The following is a 20,255-nucleotide window of genomic DNA, read 5'->3' on the forward strand; positions in this document are numbered from 1 at the left end:
AGATGGTAATCATAGTAGTAATAAAAAAGGTCCTTTTATTTTATTATGCCATACTTACAAACATACAAAGTAATATTTCATTCAGATAATTGCCTCATCAATAAAAAAACTGTTATTTTTCATCTGCATACTTATAACTCACATAATATAGCATAAACTCTGTTATTTTTACCAGCAGAAAATTGTAAATTACCAATTTTTTTTTAATATTTATTATAAGTATACAGAGATTTTATCATTAAGCTCAGCAGATTATTAAATCAATATATTATTAATTTTATTTTCATGCCTAAAGATTTCTGAAAATTTTCCTATTGCTATTATTGATAATGTCACAACTGAAAATAAACTTAAAAATTAATATTAGTAATGTATTAGACATTTTTTTATTTTGTTTAGGATTATCTGTGCTAGCGATTTGTATGGTGCCTTTCTGTATTGCACATAAGTGAATCAAATTAATTAATTTTCCTTATTTATCTGTTAGTTCTTAAAAAAATGATAGAAGCCCATATAAATTTTCCAACTTTTAAATAAATATTGTTTGAAATCTTGATTGAAGATTTTGACTTTTATCTGAATGAAATTTTTTTTTATCTTGGCTATAAACACTACTTTAATACTTTTCCTTGTAGTTGTTACATTTTTTTTCATAATAGTTGGCCGTGAAAGTTATTTAAAAACAAACTTTTTAAACAACAAAACCAAATTCTAAATTTTATAAATAACACATATTCAAAACTCATGTCATAATATATTTAGTAAATGGAGTTTCTCTCATCCTGTTTTAATGTAATGTTATTGATGGCTTTTTTCTACTTTAGACAGACACGTACTTGTAATCTGGTCACAAAGTGTGTTGGATTTCAACTGTCTTACAGACAGTTGAAATCCAACTTATCTTTTACATTATTGTGTATTTAAAATCCATGATGTTTAAGTTTATGAAGATGTGGTCCATTTTATGTGTAGATTATCAAAGTTGTTGCCTGTGTTGGTCGTATTTGTGGTTTGCTTCCATAAGATGATCAGTACATGTCAATTAATCACTGCTGTAGAAGGTTTTCTAACATTATAGCTCCATACAAAACCTGTGCTCTATTTGACCAATTTAGAAATTTTACTCAGATTTTTAGATAGATTTTATAAGAAAGCTACCTATTATTGTAATGGATACCATGATTTGACTTCCAGAAAATTTCGACATATCTTCATGTTTCACATCCCCCAGACCTCAAACGTTTATGTATACACTTATATGTATATTTCACTTTTTTGTGGCCATGATAACTGCTGTAATTTTGCACCAATCACTTTGAAATTGTTCCTTAAAAATAACTCATCCCAAAATCTTGGTCGAGTTTGTTAACAGCCAAAATCGGAAAATGGGGATGGAAATGGGGGGCTTTTTCAAAAAAACAAAATATCACTATAACTTTCTTATTAAGTAAAATATCAAATTTGTTTAAAGTTCCTACTATTTTTTGGATAAGGGCCTAAAACTTATTTCAGTAAAGTTTTTTGATATCACCAACCATTGGGCAAGGGGTGGAAAAAATGGGGTTTTGAAGACAAAAAAAAAATCATACCTCCCTTAATAGGCACAGTATCAAATCGGTTTAAAGTGGTCATTAGTCCTCAAAACATTACTTAAAACTTTTGTCTGAAACAATATTTGATATGACCAGCCTTTACAGCAAGTGATTACCAAAATATTGCTGGAATTGTAAGAAGATGGGACTTGTAGTATGCTAAATATGTGAAACTTTTTTTCACATGCAACCATTGTCATATTGAGTAAATTTGAAGTCTTTCTTAACTTTAAGGTGTAAATCTTTTTTATCCCCTACTTAGCACCGGTGAAATCTACCTCCGCTTTCCAGTGTGCCAAAAGGGATTTTTTAAATTTATAAACTGTTTTCTCTAAATATTTGTTTATTTATGACAGAAAATTTTCTGTTTGGCTAATCTTAATTTTAATTTATTTTGTATAACAGTACGTTTGATTTTTTATGTTGGTATTTTATAGTGTTGTTTTTTGTGGTTCTCAGATGATATGGATGTGTTAAAAATTTTATAGATCATATTTATAAAAGCTAAGGGTTTGTTGTGATACATTGTACTTTGAGGTATTATGAATTTGTGGTTGTCATTAATTTTTGAAATTGTACTTTTTACTGTCTGCTTTTTATAATTGTGAAATCAAGAAACTGTATTTGTAGACAATCATTCAACTAAATACTTCAAAGTTGAAAACCTAAACCAGTACTGAAATTGGATCTACTTGCTGTTACGATGAAGTAAATTTCTATGTGATGAAGGTACAAAATGTTTCTGAAATCATTTCTTTCTGTTTGCAATACCATTAGTAACTGTGAAATTATTGTTTTGTAAGTTGTTGGAATTGATATCCAATATAGTTTTCATCATATTCTTGTTTTAAAAGTATCAAAAGCTGTATTTGTCCAGTGTGCATTTGATATTGTCACTCTCTCCAAATTGTTAGCATATTAAAAAAGGTAGAGTATATTATTTCATGAATAAATTCAACAAGATCAATTATATTATTTAATCATGTATTAAAAGGTTTTCATACCACTCAAGAAGAAACTATTAATAGTAGTGCCAACTGTTAATCTACTAATAAAGCACGTTCATGATGGCTCTAAAAAGAACCTCTGGAAACATACTTCCAAAATGAGCCATTTAATAAATTATAATTTGATAATTTATAATATTAAATTTTGTTGTTCAAATTTAAATAATAGAGTTTAATTAGAAAAAAATAGAACTGAAATTTATGCAAGCAGTGATGTAACAAACCATATAATTGCTAACAAAAATAGGGATTTTAATACAAACTATATTAGTTACTATAGTTCTGATTGAATTCAGTACCAATTCAATTCATTTGATTAAAAAAAAAAACAGTGGATTTATTTGTCTTTGAAAAAAAGATTGTTACTGTTTTGTTTAAACTGGGTTTATAATTTACATTGTAAATGCACATTTTGAGAAAAGAAATGTAAAAAAAAAATCAGTTTATTTTGATATTGGAAATAAGTTTCCAGAAGATCTTTTCATAAATATTTTTTTTATATAAAAGGCTCTTTAAGCAGTAGTGTCAATAACTGTCGTGAAGGAGATGTAAAATACTATCTTTGAAAAGATCTTCCAAAAGCCCATTTACATATACTTCAAGAAAGAAAAACATTCTACATCTGGTTTTGTTAAGCCCAACATACATTTACTGCAAAATTTAAACACAACAAATTACTTAACTTCCTTAACATTAGTAAATAACAAATAATGTTACCACATAAAAGGTAGATAAGTAGCAAATTTTTTAAAAATATAGACACCCAATCATAAATATAAATCAAATCAATCAATATATAGTGTAAACTTGCAGGTTTTTCAAATATGAGTATGCTGCATCATCTAACACACATTTTTGAGAATTTAAACTATAATGATTTCCATTTAATAAAATAGTTCACGTTTAAATAGTTGTTTATCCACTTTTGTAGATAATACATTACATAAAATATAGAGTAATGTACACTTAGTGAGAAAAAATATATCCATAACATATAAAATATCCATAAAAAATTGTAAATGTTATCAAGGAAGAAGCTTATTGTGTAGTTTCAGAATGGTAAAAAAATAAAAAATATAAGAAAATACACACATGGATATACACAAGCTAGGAACACACAAACAAGCATATAAAAACTACGTTGAGAAGTCTGGATACATACTCGCTATATGTAAAGGACTCATAGAAGTACTATATTTAACACAATCAATCTTTGCAAGAATCTCATAGAGAAAGGTCTTACATAAAAATACAAGAAGCAGCAGAAATATAATGCACACTGGAATGTAATGAGGGGACAAAAACCGACAGGTGCTGCCATCTTGAAGTTTTGTTTTTCTACTACTAACATTCCAAAACTCATTGACTCACGACTTCTCATTTTGTTAGGGAGTCTAGTACACCTGCTATATCAACAGGTCTAAAATAATGTGCCTTGAATCAATTTTTAACAGCAGGAAAGTAGTCACATTTATCAATCTAAAAGCCATTTATGTTGATGAAACTGTTAATCGAAGAACTATGAGTAGGTGAGCAATAAAATTTTTTACATCAGAAATTGGTAAAGTGAATATTGAGAATGAACCTCACAATGGGTGACCAGTTTGTGTTAATAATGAGAAGCACCAAAAAGAGGTGGATGAATTGATTCAAGCTGAGTTGACTGTAAGTATTGTCTGATGCACAGAGACATTAAAACACCTAAGGAAACCTGTATGTCATGTTCAACAATCCATGAAATTGATATTTCTCCAATACGATAATGCTCAGCTATACACATCACATACAACTGGCGATGCACTTGTGAAGTTGAAATTTGAACATATTCCACAATCTCCATATTCACTAGATTGGTGTCCTGAGATTTTCACTTCTTTCTGCAATTAAAGAAGAATATTACAGACGTTTTCTTACCATGGATGATGGACTGAAGGATGCAATGAGGTTGTGAATAAAGGAAAGACCAGCGGGATTTTTCATTGAGAGAATGCAAAAACTGATTCATCATTGGGAGATATTTATAGTTGTAAATGGTAACTATGTGGAAAATAAATATAAGTTTTGTAGCAAATAAAATATACTTTTATGCCATATTTGTACTTTTATGCCGTAACTATCTTTTCATTTGTGAGTTATAAGTGACTGTGCATTACATTTCATTTCCTCATATAACTGCAATATGCAAATTTTACTCCTTGAACATAAAAAACAGTATCTAAATATAGTTAAAATTTACAAATGCTTAATTTGACTAAAACAGGCAGATAATATGAACAAAAAAAAAAAAATCACCGGTAAAAAAAAAGTATTATTTAACCATTTACTAAACAAGTTTATAACCAGTTTTATGAAGGTGGGTACAATTAACAATTATAAGATCACTGAAAAACATTCCAAGTAATTCATCTTCTAAAAGTATAAGTCACATTTAGGAAGTTAACTGATTTTAATTTTTTCTTTTAAACTTTAATCAAATTTTGTTATTCTCAACACTTTTTTAATTTTTTTTTTATATTGAATAGTTTGATAAAACTAGCTTTCAAAATAAAGGAACTTGTTATTCAAAAGGACATTTTGTAACTATTTTGCATCATATCAAATATAGACATGAGGTCAAGGAATTGTTTTCTAAATCTACAGAATACCCCATTACAAGTGATACATTTATTTACAACTCACAAGAATACACATATTAAATGGAATTTTGTCACGTTTCATTATGCTTTTCTATATCATTTTAATAATAAGAAAACTTTTATTTGTTTATTACTGTATTTTTCAAATGAAATGTTATAAGAAATCAGTTCAAAAATTTGTGTTCTACAATTTTAATTTATGAGCAATAGTGCTGGGGCACACACTCACATCAGTGATGGGTTTGTAGTAACAGTATAGTGAATAATTGCAATGCTTAACTCTTGTTATACGACATGACCAATTCTTGACAAATACATTTGAGAGCAAGGTTTTGGGTAAAAAACCTAGAGGTAGACTGAGATCAATCATCATCAATAATGTTAAAGAACAAATGGGCCTTGATTCATATAATGACTTGAAGAGAGAAGCTGAGAGGAGAGTGACTTGGCTAAATTGACAAGCTGTAGCCTTTAGTGAATGATGATGATGATGATGATGATAAATCTTGAAAGTACCTGTTCTTTTAATGGTTTGTCTTCTTGCCCCATCTTTCTTCTCCAAATACCACGACAAGTAAAATTTAGAACAAATCTTTATTGTAGATAAATCTGAAAATAACTGAAAGTTTAAATCTGGACATGTTTTTAACAAATTTGATCATATAAGTACAGGATTTGATTTTTTCGGTTTTAATAACAATGATAATTTTTCTGTGAACATCACATAAAATTCATTACCAAAGATAATATTATTTATATTTTCTTTTGCAAAGGTTAACAAGTTACCATATTTGAATTTGTTCATTGTTTGTTATTCATTTCTACTTCAGAAATGTTACCAACGGTTAAATGTATAAAACATTGATTAGTTACATTTTTTCCTCTTAAGATATATGATTTCGAGTTTGGTCATTCATATATATTTTTTTCATACTATAAAAAATATAGAAAATGAGTTTGGTTGCTTCTTATCCAAGAAATTTTGTTTCAGTGTTGCCTAAATAGAACAACTTTCACCAACAAGAGATGCAACTTTTTTAACAAAGATGCGTTTTGTTAATTGTAAAAATGTTTACACTAAATAAGTACTATGTATTCATTGTTGATACTATTGGGAATCTGGAAGTTAATTAAATCTTCCTCTAATTAATTTTTTTAAACGTTTACTTGTTAATATTAGCAGCATCTAGTGGTTTGGTAGAAGGATCCCATGCGATAAATTTCCCTATCATATTACATGGGCTTGGTATGAACTACAAGAGCGCTCCTAACGACAAAAAAGCGAGGTAAATTTCTACTAAATAAAAAGCTTGCTGTAATGTTTCGACTGCTTTCCCATGCTTCAACTTATAAATCAAGAAAAAAGTAGGCCTAGGAAGAAATCTATGGCCTTGTCAAGTAATGTTTTGCCTGTATTTTGTAGTTCAATGTTTTAATATGTAAATATACGTAAAATGGAGCGTATCACCCTTTAGTTAAAGACTGGAGGTAAGTAAATCTGATTTATCTGCATTCATTATTAGTAAAGATTGGTAGTTTATTTTCTTTTAACCTATAAGTTAGCTGTTGTGAGCGTGTGTAACTTTTGTAGTCTTTTCTTTTTTTTATCAGAGAGATAAGTTGTGATATTTATCGTGCCTTTATGTAACTGAAATAACGTGTGTACAGTTTTGTATGCAATAGTTTGTAATTTATTGACGTTCCGTGGTTTATGATTGCGATAAAATTTCAGTTTGTAATGACTTTGGTGCAATTTATTACTATATTATTATTATAGTAGGCAAATTTTATTGCAGCAATGTTAGCGCGTTAAATTAATGTGATGATATTTGTATAAAAATGTAACATCAGAAATTAGTTTATAAAGCAATTTTTAAGTGAAGGATTAAAGAAAAATTTCGTAGATTTGTTTTAATAAGAAAGGTATATTTATTTGAGTTCTTATAGATGTACTCGAATTTAAGCTGCGAGTTTTTTTATATATTAGTTTATTATAATATTGATTTCCTTTTCGGTTGTAATGTGTGGAAAAATAATTCTATTGTCTAATTTAAGTTTTGTTAAATAGTAGAAAAAGAATGTTTTACATTTTTGTATCTAAATTAATTTAATATATCTCTTTTGGCTTATTAGTTCCATGTAGAAAATATGTTATTTAATATTTTATTTTTTGAATTTTCAGTTTATTAGCTTCTTTCAATGTTAGTTTATTTACATTCATAAATGAATAGAATTGTGTTCAGTTTAATATTTACAGCTAAATAAAATGAATGTATTTACCAAAAGTATTTTGTGCAGATTGTAGAATGGTAAATTTGTTACCGTAAGAGATTGTACATTTTTCACATATAAAATTATTAAAAATAATAAATTACTAACTACAAAATTACTTGAAAATTTTTGTTCTAAAGAACTTTTAGGAGCTGATTATTTCTTCATTAGCTAGCCTTGCCTGCATTGAATAGGTTTTTCCAATGTGCAGCAAAATAATGTACTCAATTTATTTTTATTTTTTGTTAAAACAGCGTTTATACGTCAAAATTTTATATTGTTCAAATGTGTTGAGATCTTGGTTTTTGAGGGGCTGTGTGTAAAATTTTCTTATAGTAGATAATAATGATTGTATATGTGTTATCTTTCTGTGATGTCTTTGTATGTAGTTAATGGACCACATATTTCATGTAACAACATTACCATTAGTGCCATTGGTAACTCAAACTAAAGAATGATCTTAATAATAACTATGAAATATGAAAGGTTTATTGCGAGAATAATTTCCATTTAATTTGATAAATAATAGTGTATAATTTGTTATAATTTTAGTTTAATCACATTTTGTCATGCTGTTCAACAAGTTTTCATCTTTTAAGGCTGTATGACAGGGGTATTCCATTTTAATTCAACAAATGATCAGTGCATCACTATTTTTGATTTTGATGATATTTGTTATATGATAACTACCCACCTTGTAGTTGCCAAAAAATATTTTTGTATATTTTTAAAAAAACTTTTTTCTTGAGTAATAGACTATTTTCTAACTCGCCAACAGGTAAAAACAGCTATTTTTGTCAGTTTTTTCGTGAGCTGTAGCATTTTTATTGTACATCGTACAGAGGGTCAAAAAGGGGTTTTTTGAGAGTAAAAATGGAACTTCATCTTAGTGTACTCAAAATTCAGTTTGTTACACAACCAAATCTTGTAATGTTTACAAATTGTTGTTTTTTTAAATTTTGAGCCCAAAATAAATAATAAATAATATAAGGGCTTAGTATAACAGGCCTGTTTTTTACCTTTTAACTCATAGGTACTAGTAGTACTTATAAAAAAAATTTGACTGTTACCAAGTGTTCTTCATTTAAAAAATGGCTACCAGTTCGTAAGATTTTGAAAATCTCTCTATTTTAAGGCCCAAAAACCACATGTGGGACAGATGGCAAAAATCTGAACTTTTACTGTAGTAAGTTTTATGTACTTTAAAGCAATATAAAATTTATTTTGTTACTCAAAGGGATTGACAAGTAATGAAGCCAACAAGACCGCTAAAAACACCATTCCTTCTAACAGTAAACAACATATCCACAAATACTGATTAGAACTAAATTCATTAGAATGAATAAATTGATGATTAATAAACAGTCAATTACAAAATTATAAACAATTCAAATACATTAACAAGTTGTTCAGTTCACTTTTACCTTATTTCATTTCTGCTAATGGAAATTATGAATGAATCTTGCTCTTTTTGATAACAAACTTAACATAACGTAATGCTCCTGCCATTTTTTTATTCAGTAGAACTGATAAGTCCTCTTCATCTTTGGTATAATGTGATGTCCTCTTCCAGTAATTGATAGAAAAGCTCTGAAGGTGTGTAATATCTTTAAAATATTTTCCAGTTGAACCCATATTTGATTATCCCTCAATGATTTCTTGAATGAAGAACCAGGACCCTGCAGTTGATAAAAGTGTATTCAATATTTTCATGTATTTTGACTTCAATGACTTTGCCTAACCACCACTTGCCATCGTATATGCAGCAAATATAATTTTTACATTTTGGCTTTGATAAACCTATAAAACAATCAGAAACACTAATGTCCTTGTGTACCAATACTAACGTAAATGTTTTTGATTCAGAGGTCGCCTGGACTTTCAGAATACATTTCTCTCTTTTTTCCTTTTTAGCCTCCGGTAACTACCGTTTAGATAATTATTCAGAGGATGAATGAGGATGATATGTATGAGTGTAAATGAAGTGTAGTCTTGTACATTCTCAGTTCGACCATTCCTGAGATGTGTGGTTAATTGAAACCCAACCACCAAAGAACACTAGTATCCATGATCTAGTATTCAAATCCGTGTAAAAATAACTGGCTTTACTAGGACTTGAACGCTGTAACTCTTGACTTTCCAAATCAGCTGATTTGGGAAGACGCGTTAACCACTAGACCAACCCGATGGGTTCAGAATACATTTCTAACCTGTTGTAACATAACTGTGAAAAGTTCTTGTTTCTGGACTGTTGTGATTACCTGATAACAAGAACTAAGGTGATCTTCAATATCTTGAACATCTTTATTAGAGCAAAAAATAAATGTTATACTTTTAAAATTGTCTTTGCAATGATTGTACTTTTCAGAAGGTGTAACAATTTGATTGTTGACTGCCCTTTGAAGGCTTGCTTTAGTCACAGTCCTTTTTACAGTTCCACCAATACCATCACATGGTATTTCCTTTTCTGTGGTATGAGGCAAAACATGCCATTCAGCTGCAATTTCAAAATCTTCTTGATTTTAGCACAAATTTATGAAATTTTTTTTGTTTTTATACTGGGCTTAGGAGCCATCAGAAAAATAAAAAAGTAGTTTTAATTTGTAGCAGTATTTTTACTTTATTTATAACTTGTTTTTGTAAGCAGAAGAATGATGTAGTATTGTACTTCAAGTACTCACTAATCACACAGTAGCTTTGGCTTTACAATTTTCCTTCTTTTTTAAAATATATGAGAAATGGATGTGCTGTGGCATAAGTTTTTGACCAGTGATATGACTGGACTTCATCCTGTATCACAAAAGGAAAATTTTGAGAGAAGTCTCCTATTACAATACATCCTCTCCAGCAAGGTTTCCTTTTTAATTTTGAGGAAATAAGCTAGCTTGTTTCTTTGCAACAAAATGATGCCTTTTTAGGTTATTTAAAATTTCAGTAAACTTTTTTAAGTGCTCTTGAAATGAAAGAATTTGAGTAGTTAGTTCACAATGGTCAACAGAAACTCACTGTTTAAATATAATTTCAGAATCAAAATCATCCCAACTCTCTTGCAGTAATCTCTGCACTTCATTAGTGCCTGGACATTTTTCACAATCTCTGCACTTCATTAGTGCCTGGACATTTTTCACACTATGACAGCATGGACGTTTCATTTTCTATATCACATACCATGGTTGCAAGAAGAATTTTATAATCAAATTTCATTTTTAGAGCAGATAACATGAGTTTTATGTTTGGTGGGTGACACTCATACAAGAAAAGTGGAAAGTGAGTACCTGACCCACCAGCCAGAACTGATTAGTTCTTAAATCAGGAAATTCTGAAAAACCAATTTTAAAATTATATTTTTCTTTTAAGTTACATAAGATAAGCAAGCCTTTTCTGAATATTAATTTTCTTCCTGTCAGCTTACAGAGACACAATCTTTCTTGCCTGGCATCATTTGGATGTGCTCATCTTTCTGGTAAAAATTTTGGACACATTTTATAACATTTTCATCACTTACGTGACTGGGTTTCTTTTTGCCAATCTGTGACAAAATTCCTCTTGATTTGGGTCAAATTGTTTGGGTTGACGGGCTAAGTACTGACTAAACTCATTTTGAATTCTTTGAATGCTCCAGCTGCTTGGTAATAAAAATATTAATTTTTTCCTGGGTTGATGTAACTGTTTTCATATTCCCAACTTAAATCAGCATAATTTTGTGGTAATAAACTGGTTTCTTCTGTAGAAATATTTTAATCAAAGGAATCATTTAATTTACTGGTAACTGACTCAGCTATTTTTGTAACTTTATTTTTTAAAATTGGTTCCTTTTTGTTGCTCGATAATTTTTGAACCTTTACAGGGGAAATGCCAAGTGCTGAACAAGACGTTTTCACTGACTCAACTGTAACACATTTAGACTCAAATATATCTTGACATTCCAGTTTTCTTTCTGTATCATCTTATGGTTTTTGTATTTTGTTTAAGCATTTCATACACATTGCTTTACCTAGAATTAATTTTAAATTTGGATTGCTTGTTGAAAGTGTCAAAGATATTTCTCAAAAATATTTCTTAACCGGTTTAGTGTGACAGCTAAATGGATCAGAGCAACTTGCAAAAAGCAAGGTGGGTAGTTATCATACACCAAATATCAAAATCAAAAATAGTGATGCAATAAAATGTTTGAAAATTTCTTGAATTAAAATGGAATTCCCCAACATCATTTACTTGTGAATAAATATATATATATATATATATACTCACACACACATGCACCAATTAGTATTGCTGTTATTAAATTATCACCTAATTATTATAAAGCTAAATTATTTTAGTAATTTCAAACAGCCTTTCAATACAAAATACAAATAAAGAGCTATGCTAAATGACTATTGAAATAAATTTAATAAAATATGCTAACAAAATTTAATTACAAAAACTTGTCAAAATCTAAAACAAGTTAGCCATTTCAATTGTGTATAGTTTTTCAATGCTTTTTTTCTGTATAAGTTTTTACTAATTTAGTTTTCTCTGTTTATTTTTAATTTATTATATAGATTAATAATATTTTTTTATTATAGTATGCCTGGTAGTAATTACAATGGCAACTCCAGCAGAAATAGAAGACTTTCTACAAGGGCCACTTGTTACTTGGGTAAGTTCAGTATTGGAATTTAATAACATAACTAAAATTATTGAATTACCTTTCCTTTTTTGTTTTCATTACTTTTTTAGTGCCAAATTTTATGGAAAAATTTGTTTTTATTTGACATTGGCTTAGTTTGTATAGTTTCAAAAAAAAGAATATACAGTACCTTTCATAAATTAAAGGACACCCTAGAAAAACTTTTATGTGAGTTTGCCCTATAACTTATGGACTACATATTAATTTTATAAATCTGTAGGAAAGAGGTTTAAAAAATACGCCTTTTGGTGATTACTGTAAGCTTCTAACTGAGATGCTTCAAATTTTACAGGGAAATTTCTATTTTATAAATAACCTAAAATTAGTTTTTTTTATAAATAGATAATTCTTTCTTGAAAAGTATTTAACTTAGGCTAATAAGTGTGATATCATCTTAAAACTGTTTTTGTGTAGTTTTTTACTGAGTAATTAGAAAAAACTCAAAAAATTATTTTTTTGAGCTGTAAGGGCTTAAGTGATTTTTAATTTTTTATCAATTTTAGTTGACAGATTTCTCAAGCAGGATATTTTTTAAAGAACACGCAAATCATTTTTAAAGTGTCAGGCATACCAACTGTTAGAAATGTTAAGTTGGCACTATTATCAGCTGATTCCCACCAAAACTGTAATGAAATAGGTCATTTTATTTCAGGTTAGTGTAGTGATAATTTATTTCATTCGGAAAGAAAAGTGTTAGTGTAAAAGTTAAATGGCATGTGATCAGTCTCTGGAAAACAATTAAAACATACAGAGACACAGCAGAGCAATCAAAAATATCAAAAACATGTGTACAGCAAGTTGTTAAAAAAATATCTGATCGAGAAACTGTTGCTGATCTTTCTTGATCAGGTCGACCAAGAAAAACTTCAACGAGTCACGACAGAGTTATCATAAAGGTATCAAAACTAAGTTGGTCTGTAAGTTTGCTTGATATAGCAACAGAAGTAGCAGAACATTATAGTGTTCAGATTAGTATTGCCACACTTTCCAGACATTTAAAAGAAGCTGGAATAGAATCACATTTAGCATTACCAAAGCCCCTTAGGCACTGATCATAAATCTAAACATCAATTTTGTGTAGAAAGGAAGAACTGGTTGAAAGAAGCTTGGTGAAGGGTTGTATTTTCCAATGAAAGCAGATTCCAGCTGTATTCAAACCGAAAAATTAGGGTCAGGTGAACAAAAACTGAAAAGTTTCTACCAGCCTGCAACATTCCTGCTGTACAACAAGGTTGAGATGCTGTCTTGGTATGGGGGTTGCATATTGTCAGAAGGTCCTGGACACATTAGAATCATAGGTGGGACAATGAACAGCATAGCCAATGGAATAGCAAAGGAATAGCAATGAACACCATAGCAAAGGCAATGGAAGAATTCATGCTTCTTAGTGTTCATAATAACCTGTTGGGTGACAATTTCATCTTCCAGCAGAACACAACGCACCTTGTCATAAATAATGAACTTCCAAGGCATGGTTTGATGCAAAAGATGTGGACATTTTGGACTGGCCAGCTCGCAATCCTGACTTAAATTCAATTGAAAATTTATGGAATTGGTTGGCACTGCAGCAGGCTAAAAGAAAACCAATAAATAAGGCTGAATTATGGCTTCAAGTTGCAAGTCTGTGGCAACAGGTTATGAAAGATCAATGCTTGAAGTTGATTGACTCAATGCCTGACAGAGTAGCAGTGTGCCTAAATTTATATGGAGGTTATTCACAATAATAAATGTTTCAAATATGATGAAGCATTATCTGTGTAATTTTTTATTGACTTTTTACTTATGTGAAATAAAATTTTTGCACAGAAATACTGATTTTTCATTATTTTTTTAACTTTTCCTTAATCTTAGATATTATAATTTATTTGCTTTTCTTATCATAATACCAACATCCATGGCAGAGTGGTAGTGTTGTTGCCTTTCACCAGAAAGTTCTGAATTCAAACCCCAGATAGTTATGGGATTTTTTCACACATTACAAAGATTTACTTACAGAAAAGGAACATGGTAACTGTGATAGGGTGTAAACTAATAAATAAATCATAAGTAATTACAGGGTAAAATTATAATTTTCCTTGTTTATTCTAGCAGAATATATGTTTATGCTGCAAATCTTTTGTTTCATAATTAGATAAGTTTATTAGCCAAATTAAGAAATAATTAATTGAGAAGAGTGTTTCATATTCATACTGTTCCCACAAAACTCATTCCCATACAAGAAATAAACTGTTGGTTGACTTTGATGTAATGTGGTTAGAAAAACAGTTAATTAGTTTTGTATACAAAAATAACAGTTCTATCCAGACTATATAAAATAATTGATTGTGAAGGGTGTCTTGAACTGTGTAAACCACTCTTGTTTTATAATTTTTATTTTTAGAATTATAAATGTTGCATTTATTTATTTATTTTGTTTTTTATTAGATTACGCTTTCTAAGCATTTCAGTATGACATACACTATATTATTTATTATTAGTTTTATTTTTCATGATAGTTGCAAAATGATTGATTTATGTGTATGAGTAATTGCAAATAACTGCAAGCAAATTAATAATCATGTGTAACTAACTTGAAATTTTCCCTAGCTAACTTAGATATTAATGTTTTTTCATGTTCTACTTATAGAATAATAGTTATTTGTCTTTTTTTCTAATAGTGAAATAATGCGTTAATTTACCAGAGAAGCTTTTGAAGCTTGTTTGTGGAAATGGAATTTTGTAGCTTATGAAAAATGCCATGTCTGACCAGGATTTGAACCTAGGACCCTCAGATGAAAGGCCAAGGCTGTACCACTCCATCACTGAGATTGGCAATTATAAAAAAAATAAATAATTTACATACATCACAAATACTCATACACCACACATTCAACCACTTCCAATAAAAACGTTCACATATATCCCTCATTTTATTTTTTCTCCATTGCCAGCCAGCTATGGACCACAAAAAAGACAACCAAATTATTTCTTCTATTTTCTTTAATGTTTTTCCAGTATTCTCTCATATGTTCATACTGTACTTTTTCTTTTCTTTTGACCATTTATTCTGTTTAGATGGTCTTTGGGGTTTTTCTTCCTGGAAATCTTTAAATTCTTTTATTTTCTTTTTGAAATTCTTTATGTCAAATATATTAAGTCTTGTTTAATATCTATTTCTTTTAAATCTTTTTCTAGTTTGTCCTCCCCAACCTTTTTCTTTTGTCAGTTTTCCTATTTTCAAAAAAGGTTTATGCATTTTTTTGTTCATCTTTTTAATTAAAATAAAACTGTTCTAATCTAGTGGATAAATTTTAATAAATATTTCATATATGTTAATATGCAGATTAAAATGTGCAGTTGAAATATTGTATAAACTAGCAGAGTACAAGTTTAGAAAATTTTAAATTATATCCTCGATTTAACGTCAGTTAATTTTTTTTCAGGAAAATTGATAAAATATTATTTTATTATTATATTTTTAATATTATATTGTTATATAATAGTAATTTTATATAATAATATTATTCATATATTTATTTGTTTATTCACAAAAAATAAATGTACTGGATCAAAATTTACATATTATTTTTACTTATGCCCATACAAAGAATCATATAACATTTTTTAAGATTGACATATTAAAAATTCGCTAACTTGTAGAAAATACTTCAGTGCATGAATTAGATGCCAGGTTTTGTTAAACACGGGTACTTTTAAAATAAATAAAATGGAAATAATTTTCCTATTCTTGTTTTCACAATAATTATTACCAGGTTCCAATTTAACTGCTTTGCTATCTGCTCATCCTTTTTAATTTTACCTAAATGCATCTGTAACTTATTTAGTGAACATGTTATCCGGTAATTAATGTTTTCAGAGGGACTTTTAATTAATAGATTATTTTAATGAATTACAATTGAGATTTTCTCAGTGCTTCTGGTTTATTTTGTTCTTATTGCAATATATATATTTATCTTCTCTATTTTATTTTGTTTCCTGTTCTTTTGAAATATGCTATTTTTTTGTTTGAAATTAATTTTTTTTGTCCTTGAAGATTTAGGATCCGTTTAACATTCATATAATTTATTTTGCTGTTGTGTGTCTTTCAGATTATAGGAATGAATAAATATTAATAATTTTTATTATGAATAACCACTCTTAAATTATTGAAATAACAAAAAACAGTTGATCACATTTCTTTTTCTTAGAACAAAATCATATTTGGGTTAGCAAATAAACTGGTAGGTTAGATTAGTTACCTACCCCACCGGGTTGTCTAGTGGTGAACTTGCCATCACAAATCAGCTGATTTCAAAGTTCTAAAGTGTAAATCTTAGTTAAGGCAGTTACTTTTATACGAACTGGAATACTAGATTGTGGATACTGGTGTTCTTTGTTGGTTGGGTTTCAGTTAACCACATATCTCAAGAATGGTCAAAAGGAGACTGTGCAAGATTACACTAAATTCACATTCATACATTTCCTCCTCATTAATCCTGTGAATTAATACGGGATATCTCTTATGGTGGTTCCAGAGGCTAAACAGAAAAAGAAAGGATACTTTGCCTGGTTGGGAATCAAACTCGGAACCTCTGGATGAAAGGCCAAGATGCTACCACTCTGCTACAGAGATCAGCATTTAAGAATTTTAGTTGTTTGAAATATTTATTTTATGTATTTAAAATATTTAAGAATATTGTTTGTTTATTTCTTGAGAGTTTCAATTTATTTTAGGAAAATATTTAGTTTTATTGTTTAATTACAAAGTTTTATTGTTGTTTGAATAAATAAAAAGATTGTTATAATAATATAATTGGTCAGTATGCTGAACATAAAAGAAAAACTATTTCAGCTCTCTGTAAAAGTAGATGTTTTAAAAACATTCTATGGTAGGTTCATAAATAATTTATAACGGGATGGAGAAAGCACTGCACAGTGCAGAAAGTTAAGATTGTATTAAAACCATTTGGAATCTCAGCTATCTGTTAAAAAGGAGTACAATCACTAACATAAAAATACAACACAGTACAATCATTGTATTTATTTTACAATCTTTTCACTGTTTATGTTTGTGTAGTAATTGTATTCCTCTTAACAGATAGCTGGAATTATCAATAATTTTAATAGGAATTCTTTTCTTCACAATTTTTTCCCCTTCAGTTGTTGAAATTATGCTCATTTGTACACCACAAGTATGTTTTTAAAATAGATTTTTCAGTGCAAAAAATTGTATATTGTATCTTCGTAAAAAATCAAAAACAATTTTTTTTTTAAATGGCTTCCTCAAGAAAATTTATAAAAAATAGTGATATTAATTAATAGATCTTCAAGTGAATTGAAACTGTGAGGAAAAGAACAGGGTATATGGAATAAAATTCAGACTTTTATGTCAAGTTGTTTGTAAAGTGTAACTAAAAACAAGCTTTTTGTGATAAATACTACAATAGGACTTATGTAAAATAGGACTTTTAATAATGATGATAATGATGTAGTCGCCTTCACAGCCCCCTTCTGTTCAGGGTTGATGTTATACCCACAGACTGTTGCTGATAAGAGTAGTTTACCTTTCTTGTCCAGGATCAGAACAAACAAATGAAGTAACTCATTATTGTACTGAATTAAATTATAGTAAAAATATTTAACGTACATAATATTTCTGTCAAATTAAATTATAAATAATGGTAACCACTAAAATAAAATGGTAAAGTAAGTTTTATTTTGTACTGTAGTTAATACATGAGGTCTTTCAATTGTACTCTCATTTCAGGTTTTTATTTAAGATGCTCTTAAAAAAAAATATTGCATACGTTTTTGAATAAATGTAATGTGAGATAATTAATAATTGTATCTAATTGTCTTAATTTGAGAATAATTATGTTAAAATATTAAAATTAATTTTAAAAGTCAGTATTCTGATTAATAAAACAGTTTTAAAAGAAAGCACATTAAGTGAGGTAAGCAATCAAAGCTTACTTAACATTCTGTTTTAATAGTTGGTATTATTATTAGTAGTAGTAATAGTAGTTGAATTAGATTAATCATATTATTTAAATGAAGTTTTATTGAAATTTTGTAGTTAAATTGTTTATTTATTATTATCATTTTATAGCTTTGTTCGTGCCTTGATAGTCCAGATGGCATTACAGACTATGACGACTTGGCTGATGGAGTTATGATATACAGTGTACTTTTATTAATGTAAGTGTTTTTATTTATATTGGTTTTTGGGAAATCTTGACTTTGAATTAGTAGATTCATTCCTTGGGCTGTATATATATTTTTTAACAAACATCATTTAATTTTTTAATTGTCTACTTTGTATCCTGATGTGAAATAGAAATGTGATGAAGAAGTTTATTAACATAAACCTTGTCAGAATGAAATAGATAACTTTAACAGTTTTTATTTTATGTTATTTAGATGCAGTCCATTTTTATTTATTTAAAATATCTAGGTTGTGTTTGTAAGTTGTTTTTATAATAGTCAGCAAATGCTGATGATGTGTTTAAGTGTTTACTTTGCATTTATTGTAATTTGAAGATATGTATTTTTTAAATGTAGAGTGTTATGGTAGGTTAGTTTATAAATTTATATGATGTGTGTTCTTTTCAAGTTTTTTTTTCTTTCTGTTAATTTTTCATATCTAGTTTTATATAATTTTTAAGCTGTCTTTTTCCTCATAATTTTGTATTTTATTATTAATTACCTATTATTGTGATATAATTAGTGAGCTATTGGAACATGGAATTATAAACATTTTTTTTCCTTGGTAACATTCAGTATCATTAGACTTTTTTTATTTGACTGTAAGAGGTGAACAGTGTGCCTTTAAAGCATTCTAATAAATGTTGTGTAATGTGTCTGTTACTGACTTTAAATTAATGTGTTTATGAAGTTTAATTTGTGATATATTTTGTCTTTAAATAAGTTAAGTTGTTCATATTGTCTGCTATGAAACGCTGGGTGGTGTATATGGTTGTGTAACAACAGTGGCAATATTTTATTTATGGATGTGTATTATGTGTTGTGAAATAGGAATACATATAAAAAGGCTTTTTGCGTAATGAATACAGTGGAATAATAGTTTATAAATAGGAAATATGCTTTGTAAAACTTCTGTTAAATTTACTTTGGTTTTTATAGAGATCCAGAGCCTTTGCATCATGGAGTCGTTCCTAGCTTGGGTAACCCAGCTGTACGTGTACGTAATATGGATTGCATTATTAAAAACATCAAAACATTGTATGAGGTTAGTAGATAGTATTAAGTAATTTAAATAGTTGTAGGTTTAAATCTCACAATCTTTATATTTCTTCTTTCTTTTACTACTCTAAATGATTACTATTTTGTTACTAAGAATGGTTTGATATTGGTGATTAATCCTTTTTTTATTAATGAAATAAGCTTGTTTTCAAAAAAAATTCTCAAAGTAAGTGGAGTACTCCACTTACTTTTCAGATGTTGTGACTTATTTCTCATATTCTTCCTAGTTAGGTGATTTAAAAAAAAAATAATGTAATAGTCTAAATAAGCCAAAAATTTTCAATTTTGTTAAAATCAAATGCATATCCACTACTTAGAAAGAGAGATTTAGTTATGAAACTTTGTTTTTAGAATTTTTAATTTTTAAAAATGTTTATAGAATTTTTAAAAATAATTTTTAAATTGTAATAGTTATTAATATATTGTGTATAACCTGGAAGAATACAATTCATTTGTTTGTAAAAGTATTAACTTTAAAATTATCTACACATTTAAAATGTTTAAATAAAAAAAATCTTTAGAAATGTCTACTTTTGAAAAACTAAGTTTTATGCTTTTTTGTGGGCTTAAAATGGTTTATGTATTTTCAAAATGGAATTCAAATTAGTGTATTTGAAATAGATAGAAATCTAAATAATTAAATAGATAATAAATTTTGTAATATTATATTCAAACTCTTAGTAATGTTTAAATTCTAGTCCTAGTCATCTAAAAATTAACATATTGATGATATAAATCTTTGTATTTAAAATGTATATTTAATTTTATAAGTAACGTTTCAGAATTTTTTAAATTTATGTAGTAATGAAACAAGAGAGTAGGATATAAAAAATCT

The 20,255-nt window shown here is 28.1% G+C and overlaps 1 protein-coding gene across 4 annotated transcripts in view; it reads left to right on the top strand.

Annotated features, from left to right (window-relative positions):
- The first annotated feature begins 6,553 nt into the window (after positions 1-6,553).
- Positions 6,554-20,255, top strand: part of LOC142328094 (uncharacterized) — a 75,221-nt gene continuing 61,519 nt past the window's right edge. For all 4 annotated transcript variants that reach the window (XR_012757185.1, XR_012757186.1, XM_075371585.1 and 1 more), the window contains exons 1-4: positions 6,554-6,723; positions 12,075-12,148; positions 18,267-18,355; positions 19,301-19,406. Coding sequence is in view for 2 of the 4 variants with exons in the window: in XM_075371585.1 (XP_075227700.1) it covers positions 12,095-12,148; positions 18,267-18,355; positions 19,301-19,406 (249 nt within the window). In the remaining 2 variants the exon portion in view is untranslated. The remainder of the gene's footprint in view (positions 6,724-12,074; positions 12,149-18,266; positions 18,356-19,300; positions 19,407-20,255) is intronic.

This window comes from Lycorma delicatula, chromosome 7 (genome assembly GCF_047948215.1).
Source record: "Lycorma delicatula isolate Av1 chromosome 7, ASM4794821v1, whole genome shotgun sequence".
Classification (NCBI taxonomy): Eukaryota; Metazoa; Arthropoda; class Insecta; order Hemiptera; family Fulgoridae; genus Lycorma; species Lycorma delicatula.